This window comes from Cydia fagiglandana, chromosome 24, assembly GCF_963556715.1.
Source record: "Cydia fagiglandana chromosome 24, ilCydFagi1.1, whole genome shotgun sequence".
NCBI classification, from domain to species: domain Eukaryota; kingdom Metazoa; phylum Arthropoda; class Insecta; order Lepidoptera; family Tortricidae; genus Cydia; species Cydia fagiglandana.
The window spans coordinates 5609873-5629253 of NC_085955.1; the positions used below are offsets into that span (position 1 = coordinate 5609873).

The 19381-nt window shown below is 42.1% G+C and overlaps 3 protein-coding genes and 1 non-coding gene across 5 annotated transcripts in view; 3 read left to right on the forward strand and 1 right to left on the reverse strand.

Moving 5' to 3' along the window:
* The window catches only part of LOC134676199 (poly [ADP-ribose] polymerase tankyrase), a 52849-nt gene extending 39149 nt beyond the window's left edge, over positions 1 to 13700 (reverse strand). Inside the window, exons 1-8 of the mRNA XM_063534528.1 lie at positions 13337 to 13700; positions 12310 to 12534; positions 11934 to 12029; positions 10774 to 10981; positions 10050 to 10194; positions 8496 to 8604; positions 8056 to 8147; positions 7334 to 7477 (exon numbers count right to left, since the gene is read on the reverse strand). Coding sequence (XP_063390598.1) covers positions 7334 to 7477; positions 8056 to 8147; positions 8496 to 8604; positions 10050 to 10194; positions 10774 to 10981; positions 11934 to 12029; positions 12310 to 12534; positions 13337 to 13526 — 1209 coding nt within the window. The 5' untranslated portion in view covers positions 13527 to 13700. The remainder of the gene's footprint in view (positions 1 to 7333; positions 7478 to 8055; positions 8148 to 8495; positions 8605 to 10049; positions 10195 to 10773; positions 10982 to 11933; positions 12030 to 12309; positions 12535 to 13336) is intronic.
* Positions 1 to 19381, forward strand: part of LOC134676165 (interleukin enhancer-binding factor 2 homolog) — a 183557-nt gene that overhangs the window by 89879 nt on the left and 74297 nt on the right. The window lies entirely within an intron of this gene.
* The window catches only part of LOC134676190 (uncharacterized), a 164659-nt gene that overhangs the window by 44750 nt on the left and 100528 nt on the right, over positions 1 to 19381 (forward strand). The gene's annotated exons all lie outside the window — the stretch shown is intronic.
* Trnad-guc (transfer RNA aspartic acid (anticodon GUC)) lies at positions 17689 to 17761 on the forward strand. Its single transcript has one exon. It is a non-coding gene; the product is annotated as a tRNA-Asp (tRNA).

Sequence of the window (19381 nt, forward strand, 5' to 3'; positions counted from 1 at the left end):
ACTTTCCGCCGATGGGCCAAAGTCTGAAGCTTAGCCGTTAGCTTCTTGTCGCCAATCATCCTCCTGGCTCTGCGCTCCACTGAGTCCAAAGCGGCGAGTTGGTATTTAGCTGAGCCATCCCACAGGTGGCTGCAATACTCCATACACGACCGGACTTGAGCTTTGTAAAGTGTTAGAAGCTGTCCAGGTGTGAAGTATCGCCTCACCTTATTTAGGGCGCCCAGCTTTCTGGCCGCAGTTTGTGCTTTAGACTCAATGAAGCTGCCGAAGCCGAGGACTGAACTCAGCTCCATGCCGAGGAGTTCCAGGCTGTCGGTAATAGGTACAGATGCACCCCGGAAAGAAGGAGTCAGGTCGAATGGACTCCGTTTAGCGGAAAAAGACACGCCTGCGTTTTGGAGGCATTGAACGTGACCAGATTGATTTGAAGTTTTTCAGTTGAGTTGTATGATTTTCCTCCTATTGGCACTGGTCCCACCGCGAGCTAGTAAGCTATGAGCTATCGGCTATAAACACGAACAAAAGATAAGCACTCCCGTGTAAATAAAAGAGACACGGCGATATTTATAGCTCACCGCTGGGCGAGTAACTATAAATATCGCCGTGTCTCTTTTATTTACACGGGAGTTCATAATGGTGTATTAATTAATTACATCCATAAAAGTGCAAATATAACACATTGGAAGGCTAAGTGGACTGTTGTCTGGTCAATTGTGGTGGGTACGCGAGAAAATAGGCGTATCAGCCATCTTGAATGTTCATTAGGGTTCCGTACCTCAAAAGGAAAAAACGGAACCCTTATAGGATCACTCGTGCGTCTGTCTGTCTGTCCGTCTGTCACAGCCTATTTTCTCGGAAACTACTGGGCCAATTAAGTTGAAATTTGGTACACATATGTAAATTAGTGACCCAAAGATGGACATATTATTTTAATAATTTTAAAATACATAGATTCGAAGTTATTTAAGGAAATAGCCAAAAAATGACCATTCTCCCTGTGGAGTGTAGACTGTAACTTTTCGTGATGAGGGGTTCGTTGGGTGAAGCGTAGAAACTCGCCGCTGGAACGCGCTGGCCGTCGTGCTGTCTCGAAGTCCGCTATACCTCCATTTACCGGAATATGTGTTGTGTGAAATAAAAACACATATATCTGAGTTTATTTACTGGAGAGTGTTCAGGCAAGTGATAGAGTTAAGCTCTCTGAGTTCTCTCAATATGCTACAAATGGCGCGGGTTTATATAGGAATGGCCGGGCGATTTGTATCTCTGAACTAGTGGGTATTATATGCAGAGTGAATTTTATTTATTTCTGCCAATCTCGTTAATTATAAGCACGTATGAAAGGAGCACGAATCCTAGACTTATAAATAGATACAATATTAAGCACGTATGAAAGGAGCATGAATCCTAGACTTATAACTAGATATAAAACATTCCACGCAATTCATTTGACATAATATGTGAGCACAAAGTGAAACATGATATACAAAAGTAAAAATAGTAACCTAAACGTAAAGACTAATTTAACACATGCATGACCCTAATAGCTATTTACGACAGTCTCCCCCACGTGTGTTAACACCGTCTTCATGCGCGGAGTAAATGGGGATGAGTCTAGAAACTGGGCGGCGGACGTCACCTGCGCGTGTGCGAACAATGGCCATCCAGGCCAGGATATAGCTGGGCGATTACGCCTCTGGGCCACGTTCCTCGTTACTACGTCACCTTCATGCAGTTTCTTTACGTTTTCTTAGCGAGCAATACGGCTTTGAAAACCTCGGCGGCAACCAGACTACCAGCGGTGGCGCGAACTAACCGTACATTATCAATGAACGATCGCCACGCGGGTGCGAGTGAGACGGATATAGGCCTGTCCCAATCGATCCCTGTCCGCCAAACGAAACGTAACATATCGCGATCTTGCTCTGTTATTTCGATCTGTAAAAACATCTGTTTGACGTCGGCTAACACCGCGATTTTACTTTCGCGGAAGCGCATTAATACGCCAAAAAGTGACTTTAACAGGTCGGGGCCAGCCAACAGCGCGCTGTTAAGCGAACGTTCGCAAGCTGTGGCGGCCGTGTCCCAAACTAATCGCATTTTGCCGCGTTGCGGGTGAAAAGTTGGGAAATGCGCCAGAGGCCACGTCCGGGGTGCCTCGGGGGGCGGTGGCGAGTCTATTTTCTCCGCGTAACCTTTGTCAAGCAATTTCGCATCGTGGTCTAGCTTTCGTTCTAGACTGTACGGCCGTTGCAATGCTTGCGCTTGGTTATTGGGGAGTTTCTCGTCATTTGACCGCCAAAGTAAGCCCGAGCGATACCTTTGCTCCCCCGGTATCTTTTCGCAGGTGGCTTCTAGTAAATCTAGCGCACGTTGGTGGGGGTCGGCCCTAGGTAACTTCTGCGAAACGCTTAATGATTCTACCTCAGAATGCCGTTTCACAAGTTGTAAGGCCTCGTCGTCCGCGGTATTAGGCTTTGCGTGCCCAACCAATTGTACCGCGGGCGCGATTCTGTCCGCAGTTTCGTGTAGCGTCAAAGTCATTGTCGCGCCTTCGTCAAGTGGCGCGAGGGTTTGGACGGTACCTAACGGTTCCGACACCTCTACAGGCATGACTTTGTGACACGTCTGCGGCAGTCTAACATTGAGTACTGCAGGTGCTGCCGGGACTCTATTACCGCTCGCGGACGCGGCCGCGTTTCGACCGTGTAATAGTTTATTATGTCCGGCTTCGCACTGATTCATGCCACACGCGACATATTGGCACCCATAAGGCTTAGGGTGACTCGCGCCTAAACATCTACAGCACAATTTAGCACCCTTTGCCAAGTCCCATCGCTTAGATATAGTCGCGGCTAGAAATTTCAAACACTCACTAACTTTGTGTTCTTTGCCGTTCTTACATATGGCGCACGCATCGCGCGAGACAGAGACAGACGATGTCTGCTGCTTGGGCTGAGCTCTGGTTGACGCTGGCTTTTTCTTTAAATTACCATCGCGGTGCTTTACTTGAGCTATAGTCGATTTACTAGTACGCGATCTATTTCTCGTATCACGTGTGTATGATTCGTGGGAATCTGACTCCGAATCCGAACTATAGTCGCGAAAGGACGCGGGGGCGCGGGACCCAGTGAGAGCGCTGCTCGATCGACTGGGCCCGCGCACAGAGAAAACCGCGCTTCGTTCACTTCGCGATCCACTAGACGTATCACGGTAGAATGCGGGGGCGCGAGACCCAGAGAGAGCTTGGCTCGATCTTATAGGTTCGCGCACAGAGGAAACCGCACTCACTACACTCCGTGATTCGTCAGACGTGTCACGGTAGAACGCGAGGGCGCGAGACCCAGAGAGAGCTTGGCTCGATCTTCTCGGTTCGCGCGCAGAGGAAACCGCGTTCACTGCATTCCGTGATCTGTTGGACGGCTTATGTCGGTTTATGCGCTTGGCCGCAGTGCTAATTTCGTTAAGAAACTCGGAAATCGCAACTAACCCGGGTGATTCTACGTTAGACTGCCTGTATTTGGCCCATTCATAGCGCACTATCAAATTCAACTTATCCACGATTTTATTCACGAGCTCAGGCGCGTGCAAGTATTTCTCTTGACGCAAGGATCTAATGGTGGCGACGGCATTCGCTACATGCGCGGCGAATGAGGTTATATTAGAATTGTCTTCGGATAAACGCGGCATGCGTTTAACGTTATGAATTTCCGTAAGAACAATCTCCTCAGGGTCGCCGAACTGCCGTTCCAGCGCTTCCATTATCTCGTACGGATCCTGAACCGTGTACATTATTGATTTTACGGCCGTCCGAGCTTCGCCCTTAAGTGCGCGCCTAATCCGACTGACGTTATTGACGGCACTAAACATGGGCGACGTATCTTCGAACTCTGCCCTAAATGATATCCACTCGGTGATATCTCCGCCGAATGTAGGCAATTCCGGCGGTTTATGGTACATTGGCGCGTAGGTACCGTGCGGTACCTCTACAATGCGCGGGGGTGGTCTGCTAGCCCGATCGACGGCTGCACGCGGCGGCGGTTGCGTTTGCGCGGTCTCTTTCGGCGGCGGGATTTTAACGTTTTCCTTTGCGATCTCGTGCTGTAACCTAGCTTGTCGTTCTACCCAACTTCTAGTCCGTTCTTCGACGGTCGCGTCACTGCTGCCGACAGACTGCGCCTTCAGTTGCGCAACCTGCAGCCGTAAATTTGCAGTGTCGGACTTTGTCTTAGTAGCTTCGACGGTCGCGTCACTGCTGCCGACAGACTGCGCCTTCAATTGCGCAATCTGCAGCCGTACATTTGCAGTGTCGGACTCTGTCTTAGCAACGGCTAGACGGGCTTTACGAACCTCGAGCTCGGCCATTAGCACGGCCAATTGTTTATCGCGTTCCCTAACCGATTTGCGACTTTTATGTGAATCGCGATTAGACGGCGCCCGCGACGGCGATGGCGGCGCATCGATGTCTTTATTCACTAGCGTACCTAATCTACTACGATTTACTACCGAGGCATCTAACGTTTGCGAGTGTACCGACTCGCTTCCACCGGTAGTATTCGGGTTGCCACTGGTGCCCTTGCTCCACGTATTAGTCTCGCCGGACGTAGTCTTACCGGACGAGGGGGTAGGGGTGTCCATGTTGGCTGCGGGCGCAGGCGGGCCCTTGGTGCGTGGTCGTAGGCTCCTTGCTTCCTTTTCGGACATCTTTCTGGCTGGAACCACTTCACTTCACTTAACACACGCGGGGGTCCCTAACTTGACCTGCCTATATCTATGACTGACCGTTACTGAGCGTAACGTCAGGCCCTAAGCGTAGCGTGGATCCCTCGTGGCACTGAATCTCCCGCAATGGCAAAGTGCTATGCCTAGAACGTTCGAAAGCAGTGTGTGGGTATCAACCATGTGACACATGCAACGAAAGTTGCCAGGACACGTGAGCGGAGGACGACCTACACGCTGCACGGTCCGACCGGCAAGCCGGTAAATGGGTACGGAAAGGTATTGGGGTTGGGTCTGAGCCGAAGCGAACCTCTAGGCCCAGCGCGTTCTTTATTCAGTCTTGCCGTCTGAGTCAAGCAATGTCGCTTAAAACTCAGCGCGTACTTGTTTCTTTTTTGCCGTCTGAGTTAAGCAATGTCGCTTGAAACTCAGCGCGTACGTGTTTCTTTCTTGATTCTGAATTAAGCTATGTCGCTTGAAACTCAGCGCGTACGTTTTTCTATCTTCATCCGGCTTCAAAAGGACCAAACTGTGGAGTGTAGACTGTAACTTTTCGTGATGAGGGGTTCGTTGGGTGAAGCGTAGAAACTCGCCGCTGGAACGCGCTGGCCGTCGTGCTGTCTCGAAGTCCGCTATACCTCCATTTACCGGAATATGTGTTGTGTGAAATAAAAACACATATATCTGAGTTTATTTACTGGAGAGTGTTCAGGCAAGTGATAGAGTTAAGCTCTCTGAGTTCTCTCAATATGCTACAAATGGCGCGGGTTTATATAGGAATGGCCGGGCGATTTGTATCTCTGAACTAGTGGGTATTATATGCAGAGTGAATTTTATTTATTTCTGCCAATCTCGTTAATTATAAGCACGTATGAAAGGAGCACGAATCCTAGACTTATAAATAGATACAATATTAAGCACGTATGAAAGGAGCATGAATCCTAGACTTATAACTAGATATAAAACATTCCACGCAATTCATTTGACATAATATGTGAGCACAAAGTGAAACATGATATACAAAAGTAAAAATAGTAACCTAAACGTAAAGACTAATTTAACACATGCATGACCCTAATAGCTATTTACGACACTCCCCCTTTATCTCCGAAACTACAGGGTCTAAAATTAAAAAAAAAAATACACAAAATATTTCTTTATTAGAAATGTGCAGTCAAGCGTGAGTCGGACTTATGTACGGAACCCTAGAAACGCGAGTCCGACTCGCACTTGGCCTGTTTTTTTTTATTTAATCGTGTCGAAACTGAAATAGATGTTTATGAATTTACACTATACAACAGTTTTTGGTGAACCGCGAGTTCTCAGTTCGGGGTGAACTACTATAGTTCGTTTTATTTAGCATTAGAAATAAGGTAAGCAATCTCGATGTGTCTTTTAATTGAAAAACACATTTTAAAAATAAGTTACGGCAAATATGTAACAATTATGAATCTAATACGATCATTTATATTCTTCTGCTTTCATAAGTAATAGTTTTTGATTTTTAAAAAGCGTGTTTCAATTAAAAGACGTGTCAAGATCGCTTATCTTCTTGCAAGTTCTTTCTAATGCTAAAAAAAACGAATTATAATTACATCCATAAAAGTGCAAATATAAGACATTGGAAGGCTAAGTGGACTGTTGTCTGGTCAATTGTGGTGGGTACGCGAGAAAATAGGGGTATCAGCCATCTTGAATGTTCAATTTTTTTATTAAATCGTTTCGAAACTGAAATAGATATTTATGATTTTACACTATACAACAGTTTTTGGTGAACCGCGAGTTCTCAGTTCGGGGCGAACTACTATAGTTCGTTTTATTTAGCATTAGAAATAAGGTAAACAATCTTGATGTGTCTTTTAATTGAAAAACACATTTTAAAAATAAGTTACGGCAAATATGTAACAATTATGAATCTAATACGATCATTTATATTCTTCTGCTTTCATAAGTAATAGTTATTGATTTTTAAAAGACATGTCAAGATCGCTTATCTTCTTGCAAGTTCTTTCTAATGCTAAAAAAAACGAACTATAATTACATCCATAAAAGTGCAAATATAACACATTGGAAGGCTAAGTGGACTGTTGTCTGGTCAATTGTGGTGGGTAAGCGAGAAAATATGCGTATCAGCCATCTTGAATGTTAAATTTTTTTATTCAATCGTTTCGAAACTGAAATAGATGTTTATGAATTCACACTATACAACAGTTTTTGGTGAACCGCGAGTTCTCAGTTCGGGGCGAACTACTAGTAATAGTGGAGAAGGCATTATTACGAATAAGAAGGTCGGGTTTAAGTTATTGAATAGTTTAGTAGGAGAGCAGAGGATGACCTGTTTCCGCGTGGACTATCAAAATCGCTGCAGACTTTTCTTGGTGTAACTTTAGATCTAAAAAAGTTGGCCAAGTTACTGTTTATTAAATATAACGGACCTACATTATTATTCAAATACCTAACGTTTCGTTTTTTTTAAATAAAAATTACTAGAAATGTAATATTTGACGTTTTTTAAGTACCTAACCTTGACATCCGCATCCGCGGATGTGAGCCTTTAAATATCCGCATCCGCGGATGTCATAAAATCTGCATCCGCAACATCCCTGAATTGTACCTGTTTCCGCTTGGGGTAGACGCTGGCGGCGGCGGCGTGCAGCGGGCGGTCGCCGCTGGCCGCGTGCTGGAAGTTGGCCAGCGCCTCCGCCGCGCCGGCCACGGAGCCCCCGGCCGGGCTCGACGGGGAACTCTCCGGGTTCACCTGAAAAAACACACCCTTTATTATCAAGTTTCTGTCATTTTTAGGGTTCCGTACCAATCAATCAATCAATCATTTATTTATTTGCAGATAAAACATGGTAGGTACAATGCATGCAAATACAATTATATTAACATTACCCAAAGGGTAAAAACGGGATCCTATTACTAAGACTCCGCGGTCCGTCCGTCTGTCTGTCACCAGGCTGTATCTCATGAACCGTATGTATCTATCAGCTAGGCAGTTGAAATTTTCACAGATGATGTATTTGCCATTTTTTGCGTAATGGTACGGAACCCTTCGTGCGCGAGTCCAACTCGCACTTCGCCGGTTTTTTTATTAGGCAAGTATACTTTTTGCCCCAAATCACGCTAATATCAAGTCGCACCGATCTGTCCTTTTCGCGTGACGAGAACATCGCTTACAACTTCTATTTTGTTATTTCTTAAAATAATAAGAATCTGGTTTTTGCTACTATATTTTTCTGCTCGACAAAGGACTCGATTGCTGCCGGAAAGCGGCAACTTCGTTTGGTACAGTGGGCCGAAAGTTGACACTTACGAGCGAGAAAAACAACTTACAGGTGGATTGTTGAGCGATGACAACTGTTTTTTTACTCTGGCCGGCTCCGCCAAACGACACGCCTCTAACAAGCAATGTCCTCGGTATTCAACTGCAAAAATAAAAACATATTATCAGACCACACAAACAAGACATCCTCCAGACTGAGCTTAGTAGCGCTACCCCCTCTACTACAAGTATACGGTATTTTTACTCCATTTTCAAGTCAAAGTGTCTTTGCGTGACGCCCGTGTCTTTGAACGGACCAATCACGGCACGGGACCTCGCTCACCTCGTCCCCCTGTATTTTTGGCAGCATCGGTTCCATGAAATAATTGCTCTAAGCTCCGTCTAGAGGATTCCTAGTCTATGACAGACCATCATTGGTGAATAACTTTTTCGATGACGGAACGTGAATCCGCGTCAGTCCGACTCGCACTTGTCCAGTTTTAATACTTACACGCTAGCCGCTCCTGCAGTTCTCGGGTCGGCGCCACGTCTAGAGCGGACTTGCCGTGGCAGTTTAGAAGTGTGGGGTCCGCGCCTTCGCTTAGCAGGAGAGAACACACCTGCAAACATACTGTGTTTCGGTATCTGTGTTTTTTATATATTATTATTACAGTTTTTTTTTATGTAATTCCATAGAGAAATATAGTAAGACAAGAGTGCACACTCCATACATCAGTTTTGGTACCATAAATATTATTATTTTCATAGTCGACATCTAGCATCGAGTAGCGGAATAATCAGTACCGCTACTCGATACTAGATGTCTCTCAAGTGGTGACCAACGAAAATTGTATTGAACGACAATTTACAACTAATATTAGAAGCAGAAGGAGTTGAAAATAGAGTTCCGGTTTATCCGTGTATAATATTAGCTGAAAATTGTTGAGCATTAGACTTTTCGGTCCCCGCTACATCTATTGTCAAGTAGCAGTACTGATAATTCCGCTACTCAATACTAGATGTCGACTATGAAAATACTAATATTTTTGGTACAAAAACTGATGTATGGAGTGAGCACTCTTGTCTTACTATATTTCTCTATGGTAATTCGACACCATTCGAGATGTATTCTAAGTAAACCACCGGGCCAAAACCGGGCAAGTAGGGTTCCGTAACATAATGCAAAAAAAAACAACAAAAGCAAAAAAAAAACGGTCACCCATCCAAGTACTGACCACTCCCGACGTTGCTTAACTTTGGTCAAAAATCACGTTTGTTGTATGGGAGCCCCATTTAAATCTTTATTTTATTCTGTTTTTATTGTTATAGCGGCAACAGAAATACATCATCTGTGAAAATTTCAACTGTCTAGCTATCACGGTTCGTGAGATACAGCCTGGAGACAGACGGACGGACAGCGAAGTCTTAGTAATAGGGTCCCGTTTTACCCTTTGGGTACGGAACCCTAAAAATGGTGCGAAAGAATGGAAGAGGTTATTTAAAAAAAAGGATTAAAACGATTAATCTGAGTTTACATATTTATTGAAATTTAAAATTGTCAAACTACCGCGTAGTGTATATAACCGCGTTGGCAGGTACAGACCGTGAGTCGCGTAGTGTGTAGCGGCTTTACGAGTATATCACCAATTTTAGTCACAACACTACCCATCATAGACAATTGTAGAATGTAAAAGAAACAAAAACGTCATTACATCAGGGCCTAATAACCTAACTTATGAAACCATTTTAAACTCTTAAGGAAATATCCAAGATACAGTTATGTATTGTTGTATTTTACGGTAACGACCGCTTTAATAGTGTATAGTGTATGTGTTTCAATGGTGTTTGATGAGATGATGTGAAAATTCAAGGAGAAACAGTGACAAAACAAAGTTACGTCTTTTGTTTACAAAGTTTGCAAGTTCTATTGGAATGGACTTTAATTGTAATATGTTAGTTTGAATTGGTAGTTGCAGTTAGTTGTACCTATTTTATAATTGTTGATGTATTGTTATTATTTTTGCTTGTACTCTACGTCTACTCGACACTAGATGTCGCTACTAACCTCTAGCCGCGCCTTGCTCGCGGCCTCATGTAGCGGTGTGAAGGCCCACAGGTCTGTAGCGTTGACGTCGGCACCAGCGCGGACTAGCAGCTCCGTAACTTCATAGTGCCCGTATGAACAGGCGTTGTGAAGAGGCACCAAGCCACTGGAAAGAAAAAAAAAAATAATTATACTATACTCAGACCAACCTAACTACTGTCTTAATGCTTACTGTTAGCCTTTCTCCGCAGACGTTTTGTCTGGTTGCCCTCGGCATAGGCCTCTCCCATTTTCCTCCACGCATCCCTGTCCAGAGCCTGTCTTCGCCACAAGGCTCCAGCCACCTGCCTGAATTCGTCTTCCCATCTCATTTTTTGTCTACCATCATTCCTTTTTCCGTCTCTTGAGTACCATGTTGTGTCTTTTGACCATTTTTCTCTTTTGTTTCGGAGCATGTGGCCGATCCAGTTCCACTTTAGTTTTCTCATAGTGTGGTTTACGTCGATTATTTTTGTTCTCTTTCTAATGTCCTTAAGTTTTATTCTATCTCTAAGTTTAACATTCAACATGCTTCTTTCCATACTGTTTTGGCATACTTGGAGAGCTTTACTTTCCTTGTCAGTTAGGGCTCATGTTAGGGACCATGTTCAACAGGGGCCCTAACTACTGTCTACTACTATAATAATATAATACAGAAATAAACACTAAGGAAGTGTGTGCTAAGTATACCGACACACATACTTACCCCTTGTCTTTAGCGTGCGTGTCCGCACCTCTCTGCAGTAACAACCGCACTGCCCGCGCTCTATTATACCCAGCAGCCAGGTGTAAGGGGGTAGAGCGGCGACCATCACCAGCGTGCACGTTGACGTTCAGAGGGGTTAGAAGCGCCGCGAGCCGCTCGTCGGCGCCTGAACGCGCTGCTTCTAACACTTCTGCTGCGCAGTACTCGCCTGGCATAATAAAATAAATATTATAGGACAATTTTACACAGATCAATCTAGCAGTAAGCCAATTAGGCTTGTGTTGTGGGTACTAGACGATGATATATTATTATTATATTATATTATATTGTTTAATACACTAGCAGCTGAGAGCTGATGCGTGTATATCACTGCACTTGTTTTTTTTTAACGATTAATGTTCATTTTGTTAGTTGTTTTAAGTGTTTGTCAAGTCTGTTTTTAAAACTGTTCACTGAAGGAGCACATATCACTGTTTCTGGTAATTTATTCCACTCGCGTACGACGCGGTTTGATAGAAAGTGCTTCCTAGGATTGCTTGTACTGGGAACTCGGATAATCTTTAAGCTGTGGCCTCTTAGACGATGATTCTTGCTCATAACAAACAGGTCCTTTAGTTCAGGTAAGTCGTAATAATCATGTATGATCTTAAATGTTTCAATGAGGTCTATATATAATATATAAATACTTATATACATAGAAAATATCCATAACTCAGGAACAAATCTAATCGGTCGCATATATTTCCAGAAAAGATTTTACCATTATATAAACAGTTAAATTTTTTCAAACAACAGTTTTCAATGAAGGAAAACGTCGTGAGGAAACCGGACTAATCCCAAAAAGGCCTAGTTTCCTCTGCATTGGAAGTTCAGATGGCAGCCGCTTTTGTAAAAACTAGTGCCTACGTCAATTCTTGGGATTAGTTGTCAAGCGGACCCCAGGCTCCCATGAGCCGTGGCAAAATGCCGGAATAATGCGAGGAAGAAGATACAAGAAGAGGAAGAAGAAGAACAGTTAACACATTCAGGGCCAAGAACCCAACTGTCGGGTACACTGTTCATAGTGACTACGCGCTACATACGGCAAAGACGTGGCTACGCGCTACGAGCGTAACCCGTAGCACTTAGCGGCAATGAATGTGTTAAATTTATTACGTTACCAGTAAGAACAGGCCTGGTGGCAGAATCTGCCAGATCCAAGGGCGTCTTTCCTTCCGTATTTCTGATGTTCGGGTCCGCACCATGTTGTAGCAGTGCTGAAATATAGTTATCAAATATTACTATGATTTTCTTATACAGTTTATAATAACATTTTGAAGACATCCCAAAGCACCTTAGTGATTATTTTTTGTCTATGAAAAAGAAGCGGAAGGCGCAGCGTGTACACCCCACATGGTGGACTAGTGACCTGGTGAAGGTTGCGGGAGTCCGCCGGATGCGTCATTGTGGCACTCTTTGGGGGAGGCCTATGTCCAACAGTGGACGTCCTCTGACTGATATGATGATGATGATATGAAAAAGACACAGATTACTCACCAATACAAACATCAACCTTCCCCTTGGCAGCTGCCTCGTGCAGCGGTGTATATCCCCAATTATCCCTGGCTGCCGGTGCCGCGCCAGCACTCAGCAGTGCCCGGACAACGTCAGCATGACCAAAGGAGCATGCATTGTGTAATGGTTGGAGCCCGCCGTCGTCTCGGGCCTGTAGTGCTGCCCCAGCACCTATTAGGAGCTCTACCACTTCTCGGCGACCATAACCTGAAACATTGTTCAGTGGAACATCATAAATAGGTGAAGAAACATAACAACAAACATTTCTTGTCACTTGTTGCTATGGTTACTTTCTCTTGGGCCACTCTTAAAACCCTGGTTATATGGTATTTAAAATAATCAAACATGTTTTTTGTGGCTAATAATAACCCCTTCCCATAGTGTGTCATTTAACACTTTCGGAGCCAAGTGCCCCGTTTCCAGTACAAAATGAACACACATACATGTTATTGGCAGTGAATTTGTTAATTAGCATATAAGTAAAACATAGTAACTATGTATAACATTTCTGTTATCAAACTATATTACTATTGTCTCCTAGCTGACAGGACAGAAATATAACAAAACAACTGATCAACCCAAATACTAAATATATATCAAATTATGAAATAGATTGTTTTAATTCAAATAAAATAATCAATACATGCCCATTGATATTCTAAGCACATGCTCTATCTCTACAGCACAAAAGTTGATGCCTGACCACAAAAACATGTATACATAAACAAAATAACTACTATCATTCTATAAACACATTCTAGCATTCTCCAACCATATACCAACTTAAAATTTGTGTCAGATATTTCATAACAGCAAGCAGTTACCCTCGATTTACACCCCAACAATAGTTTCGGACCGCATAAAGCACTAAATTCAGTGCAATCACAACCGTAACTAATTATGCAATGGCCAAATTTAACGACTTCCTTACACCTCTCCTTTCACTTATGAATAAACTTGATATTTACGACAATAACACAAACAAACAACATATAATTTATGTGAATACCTGCAGCGAAGTGTAGCGGAGTAGATTTTCTACCAGCTGTGTCCCTGGCATTCACCGTTTGTGGAGTAATTAACTTTTTTACTCGCGCAGCATCACCAGTTTTGCAAGCTTCAAACAATTCGCGAAGTGGATCCGTGGGCGCGGGTAGAGCGTCCAGTGTCGAACCGAGTATCGAACGACGGCTCGACATTATGATTACACGTTGCACATTTAGTTATGCATTCACCGTCGTTTTACACTGCCATTTTCGCTAATTTATCGAATAAAAACACGTATTTCGCTACAGCTGCCAAGTTCTTTGCTTATTTTTTTTTGACAACTACTTTTCAGTGTTGCTCTGTTGTAGACCACATTACCCCGTCTTTAAGACAGTGTTTTTGGGAATCGTTCTTGAATATAAACATACTGTCCTGGAAAATTGCTAACACTACAATTAATTAATCTTATTGCGAGGTGATTATAAATTTTAGAATTAAAATAATTTAAAGATATGACTCAGCATAGTGATAACTGAAATATACCTTAATTTTCCTCGACATTAGATTTTTTTTTAACCGTGGTATCATTTTACCATAAACTGGAAATATTATTTTTGTCTGGAGCAAAAAAATCAACCACAATCTTTGAGTAATCTGCCAATCAAGTATTAATTACGATTGCTATCTATTTGTTGATAAAATTAATAGGAACCAGTAAATTTATTTACTTTTAAAATAAATTGATAAACAGTATTAACGAAACAATAAGCGTGATTTCCGTTAATAGCAATACTGAAATTGGTAAAATTATCTTTAAACTTAAATATAATCTAAAACATTAACAATAACCCCATTATACAAAAATAAATACACTGGGTATCATAGTAAAATAACATAAAAGATTTAGCAACAATTAGTCATTTCTGATGAAATGAAACGTAGATGATCTATCTTGTCTTTGTCAACTTAGTTGACGAAATCAAAATGGCGTCTTTCACGGGATAACGCATATCCGCCGCACACTGGACAGTTTTAATTATCGTGGGTGTGACTAATATCAGTGAAAAGGATTACAAGTGAACAATAATATAGTGCCAAACTATTTAAGTGCCTAAAATATTCTGACTTAAGTTTCATATCGTCGCTATACACGACTATTTGCAAAGGTATGTCTCCTTTCACCTATCATATTTAGTACTTTGCGATTAAATTATCATTATTTGTGCAGGGAAAACATAGAGATAACGTTAATTATATCATTGCTTGGCGGGTATTAATTTAGTGCGTGCCGGAAACGGCGTTCTTTAGTTCAGTAGGTGAATCGGTGGAACAGGTTTTTTGTCGCTCGGCTCTCGAGGACGCAAGACTCGCTAGGCGAGGCCGGGTCGTCATTTTACATGAATGGTTCATTCTGGCAGCGGCCGCTCGTCCGTCCGTTTGCTTAAACTATATTTGCGAAGCCAACATCGGTGGTAAACGTGTGGTTAATTCAATTAGTTGTGAAGCGTCCTCTACGGATTTCTCCGCGTATAATGCTGTGTTTGTGTGCAATTTCACCTTTGGATTGCAGTGTTGTGTGTGATTTGACTACAAATTCGCTCTCTGGATGATTACCTTCACATTCTCTAAGGTAATTTCGAGTAAATGCCATTTTATTCAGGTCCCTCACTTGTAGCCTTGGAGAAGTTTGATAATAATCTTTCAATTTGATTAAATAATCGTTTTTTAACATGACTACCTATGGATTACTTTATAAATTAGAAACAAAAAGGAACAACATTAATCATTCTTAATAAATTCCAAAAGTATCTCATCATCATCATCATCATTTCAGCCTATATGTATACGTCCCACTGCTGAGCACAGGCCTCCTCTCATGCGCGAGAGGGCTTGGGCTATAGTCCCCACGCTAGCCCAATGCGGATTGGGGAAAGTATCTAATCATCAGTTTTCATGAGCCACATATCCACATCCACAACATAAAAAAACCGGGCAAGTGCGAGTCGGACTCGCGCACGAAGGGTTCCGTACCGTAATGCAAAAAAAAAAACTAAAAAAAAGCAAAAAAAAAATGGTCACCCATCCAAGTACTGACCACTCCCGACGTTGCTTAACTTTGGTCAAAAATCACGTTTGTTGTATGGGAGCCCCATTTAAATCTTTATTTTATTCTGTTTTTAGTATTTGTTGTTATAGCGGCAACAGAAATACATCATCTGTGAAAATTTCAACTGTCTAGCTATCACGTTTCGTGAGATACAGCCTGGTGACAAACACACGGACGGACGGATGGACAGACAGCGAAGTCTTAGGGTCCCGTTTTACCCTTTGGGTATGGAACCCTAAAAATACCTTGTGTCAAATAATCATTAAAACACAATCAAAGATTATCTTTATACTTCATCTAAATGGTATTTTGCTACAGTTTTATCTTGCAATATTATGTTAATTACCTACTGAGCTGACATTTAATCTGCTCTTTTCTATTAATCAACATGGTTGACCAGTCCTATTAATATTTGTACATTCAAACATGTTTCTATGTTGGCATGCTTGTTTTAGTGAAATAAATCGGTCATATTATATGACGACCGGTCTGGCCTAGCGGGTAGTGACCCTGCCTATGAAGCCGATGGTCCCGGGTTCGAATCCTGGCAAGGGCATTTATTTGTATGATGATACAGATATTTGTTCCTGAGTCATGGTTGTTTTCTATGTATTTAAGTATTTATATATTATATATATCGTTGCCTGAGTACCCACAACACAAGCTTTCTTGAGCTTACCGTGGGGCTCTGTCTATTTGTGTAAAAAAATGTCCTGGTATATTTATTTATTTATTATTTATAAGTAATTATGACTAAGATCTACTCGAAAACTGTCAATTGTAAGTACTTAAACGCAGGGCCGGATTAACCCTAAGTCAAAGTAGGCAACTGCCTAGGGGCCCCGCCTCGGCTTGGGGGCCCCGCCTCGGCTAGGGGGCCCCGGCGGCACAGCGCGCACAAAATAAAATACTCAAAAAGCTCAGAATTCATGAGTAAATTTTTTTATGTTATAATAATGAATATGCTTTGTTATTGTTTTTTTTTTCCGATCCATTCTTTAAATTAAGGAAATACTGTAATAAAATTGAAGCAATACGTAAAAGTTTACGAAGCGCATTCTGTGTAGGTACCTGTTGTAAAGTTGTAATAATAGAGGTTTTCTTTATTGTGTTCCACATCTCCTCTACTTCAGCTTAGCCTTTGGCGTCGCTGCGCCAAGCTCGGCCTGCGGTCTCACTTTGTAATACAAAGGACATTGTTTCGTGTCTGTGCTGAACTATTTATCCTGAAGCCTGATGAAGCACGGCTTTGACTTCGCATGAAAGCTCGCCTCACTGGGGCACTTCGGACTTTTAGGCCCAGATGAAGATTGATACCCGGCCTTTTAAACACGGTTTCACAATTTGCGATACTGTCAAAAAAATTCGCGCTCGCTGCGCTCGCGTTTATATTTGGTTCTTTAATTGACTCTATATCTGCATGTTAGCTTGACTGGTGAATTAATAGAGATACCTAGACCAAGAAAAGTCTGCAATGATTTTGATAGCATACGCAGTGCAAGTGTTATTTATACGTCATAATTCCATAGAAGTTTTGACGTTTAACATAACACTTGCACTGCGAGTGCTATCAATATTACTGCAGGCTTATGGTCGGACAATGGCTGTTCAGCCTCTCAAAATATTAACTATTGAGAAAATCAACTTTGCGGCACTAGTGAGCTTAGCTTTTAGCCTCGCTTAAAATTGACCATTAGAGGTAGATAAGAAAGTGACGCTGAAGCTCTCATCTTTGGTATTCCACTGGGAATTGGCCTTAAGCCTAAAGGGCTCTCCCCACACTTGACGCGACGCGGAATTGGCAAAAACCGATAGAATAAAGCTTTATGTCCACGCAATAAGAGCGAAAAAGACATCGTTCGATTTGGATCGGCTCGGCCGACGCCTGAAGATTGAAATTAAAAATGCAAACTTTTATTTCCCTGTACTGAATGTGCTGTGTGCAGAATTGACTGTAGGGGGCCCCGAGCTTCGCACTGCCTAGGGGCCCCGACATCCTTAATCCGGCCCTGCTTAAACGTCCACAATGTTAAGGATGCTGTACAGAATTACATACGGGTGGTCCTGTTTATATAAAAATGGACCATTAAAGTTGTAGGCAAGAATCTAATTTTATGCTTCCTTGTCTTCCTTTTCCTTTTACATGAGAAACACAAGAAAAGACAAATGTTTGCATTTAGGCAAATTTCAAACTAGAGATGGCCCGAATATGGACTTTCCCGAATACAAATATTCAGCCGAATATTTATTCACTGGCTATGGATGAGGTCTTGGTGGCTCAGATGGCTCAGCGCTGGAGTGTCGATCCAGAGGCCGTGAGTTCAAGTCTCACCCAAGACAGTAATTTTTCCACTTTAAAATTTTATTCTTAGCTTAGTATTTAATATATATGTCGGCGGCCGATCATCAGATCAGGCAGATCGTAATGTTCCTGTGTAATGTTTTAACGATAGTCACATTAATCCAATATATAGGTAGGATAGGTTCGTTAGGACATTGACATTGAAAAATGCATAAACGTCGATAAAATATAAAATATCAAAATTATGAATATAGATTTTATTGCTATTAGTATAAGATGCATGCATGTACTAAATATTTAATACCTAGACTTAAGATATATTGAATGCCCTTACAGGGTGTCATGTACCTACTATCCACAAATTGTAACACCTAATGTAATTATGAACATGACTGCAATACAATAAAGAATAAAGAATAAAGAATAGGTTGCTTCAGATGCCCGAAGGGCAAACTGTCCAGAAATAGGAACTCAGGGAACGAGTGAAAGATTTTCGCGTTTCACGATATGCCTGATTTTACGATCGGCCGCCGACATATACACTAGTGTGGAATAGTTTCTATGGCTTATAATTGTGAACTATAATATAGCTTCAGTTAGGTCATTGCTAATGTTAAACCACAAATGATAGTGAATCTTAAATAGAAAAGATTTATTGCTAGTCTTTATAAGCTCTGCTGCCAAATTGTTAAGATTGCCAGACAGACATGATATAATTACTATAACAATATCTATGATTTCATACAAGGGGTTTTATTTAACAAAAATAATATTATTAAAAATAATATTCGACGACCGGTCTGGCCTAGTGGGTAGTGACCCTGCCTGCGAAGCCGATGGTCCTGGGTTCGAATCCCAGTAAGGGCATTTATTTGTATGATGATACAGATATATGTTCCTGAGTCATGGGTGTTTTCTATGTATTTAAGTATTTGTATATTATATATATCGTTGTCTGAGTACCCACAACACAAGCCTTCTTGAGCTTACTGTGGGACTTAGTCAATCTGTGTAAGAATGTCCCATAATATTTATTTATTTATTTATTATTATTTAATATAAACTTAATACTTAAGTACCTTATAAAATAAAATATCTAAAACTAAACCTAACAAAAGAATAAAAATCCCCCTCCCCTGGCAAGGTGCCCATCGCGCAGGCAGCATTCCCGCACTGTATAGCGATGGAAATCCTTTGCGCGAGAAAGCTGCCTGTGCGAGGGTCCCCTGTTGCCTCCCTTAACCGCTTACCAAGCTCCTTAAGGAGCCCACGCGCTCCTCTACCCCACGGTCCGAGTGTCTCAACGCCAACTCGTAGTTGGCGCCAAGGCAGCTGTATTTATACACCTATTGCATAAAATAAACTATTCTTATCTATGTGCACAATGATCTTTTTGATTTCCATGAATGTAAAATACTTCTATCATAGTCCAAGTAAATTTTTATAAGTTTAGTTAGAAGGCACACATCATGGACTGAAAATATAAGAGACTGCTTAAAAGTGAAGAGCATAGATGGACTAATTCACATAACTGAACATAGAGAGACATATAGACATATGGTCGCCGACCTCCTGGACGGAGATGGCACTTGAAGAAGAAGAGATATTTACATGATATGTGATCCGCAGTCTATAAGCATCTTAGCCAATGTCATGGT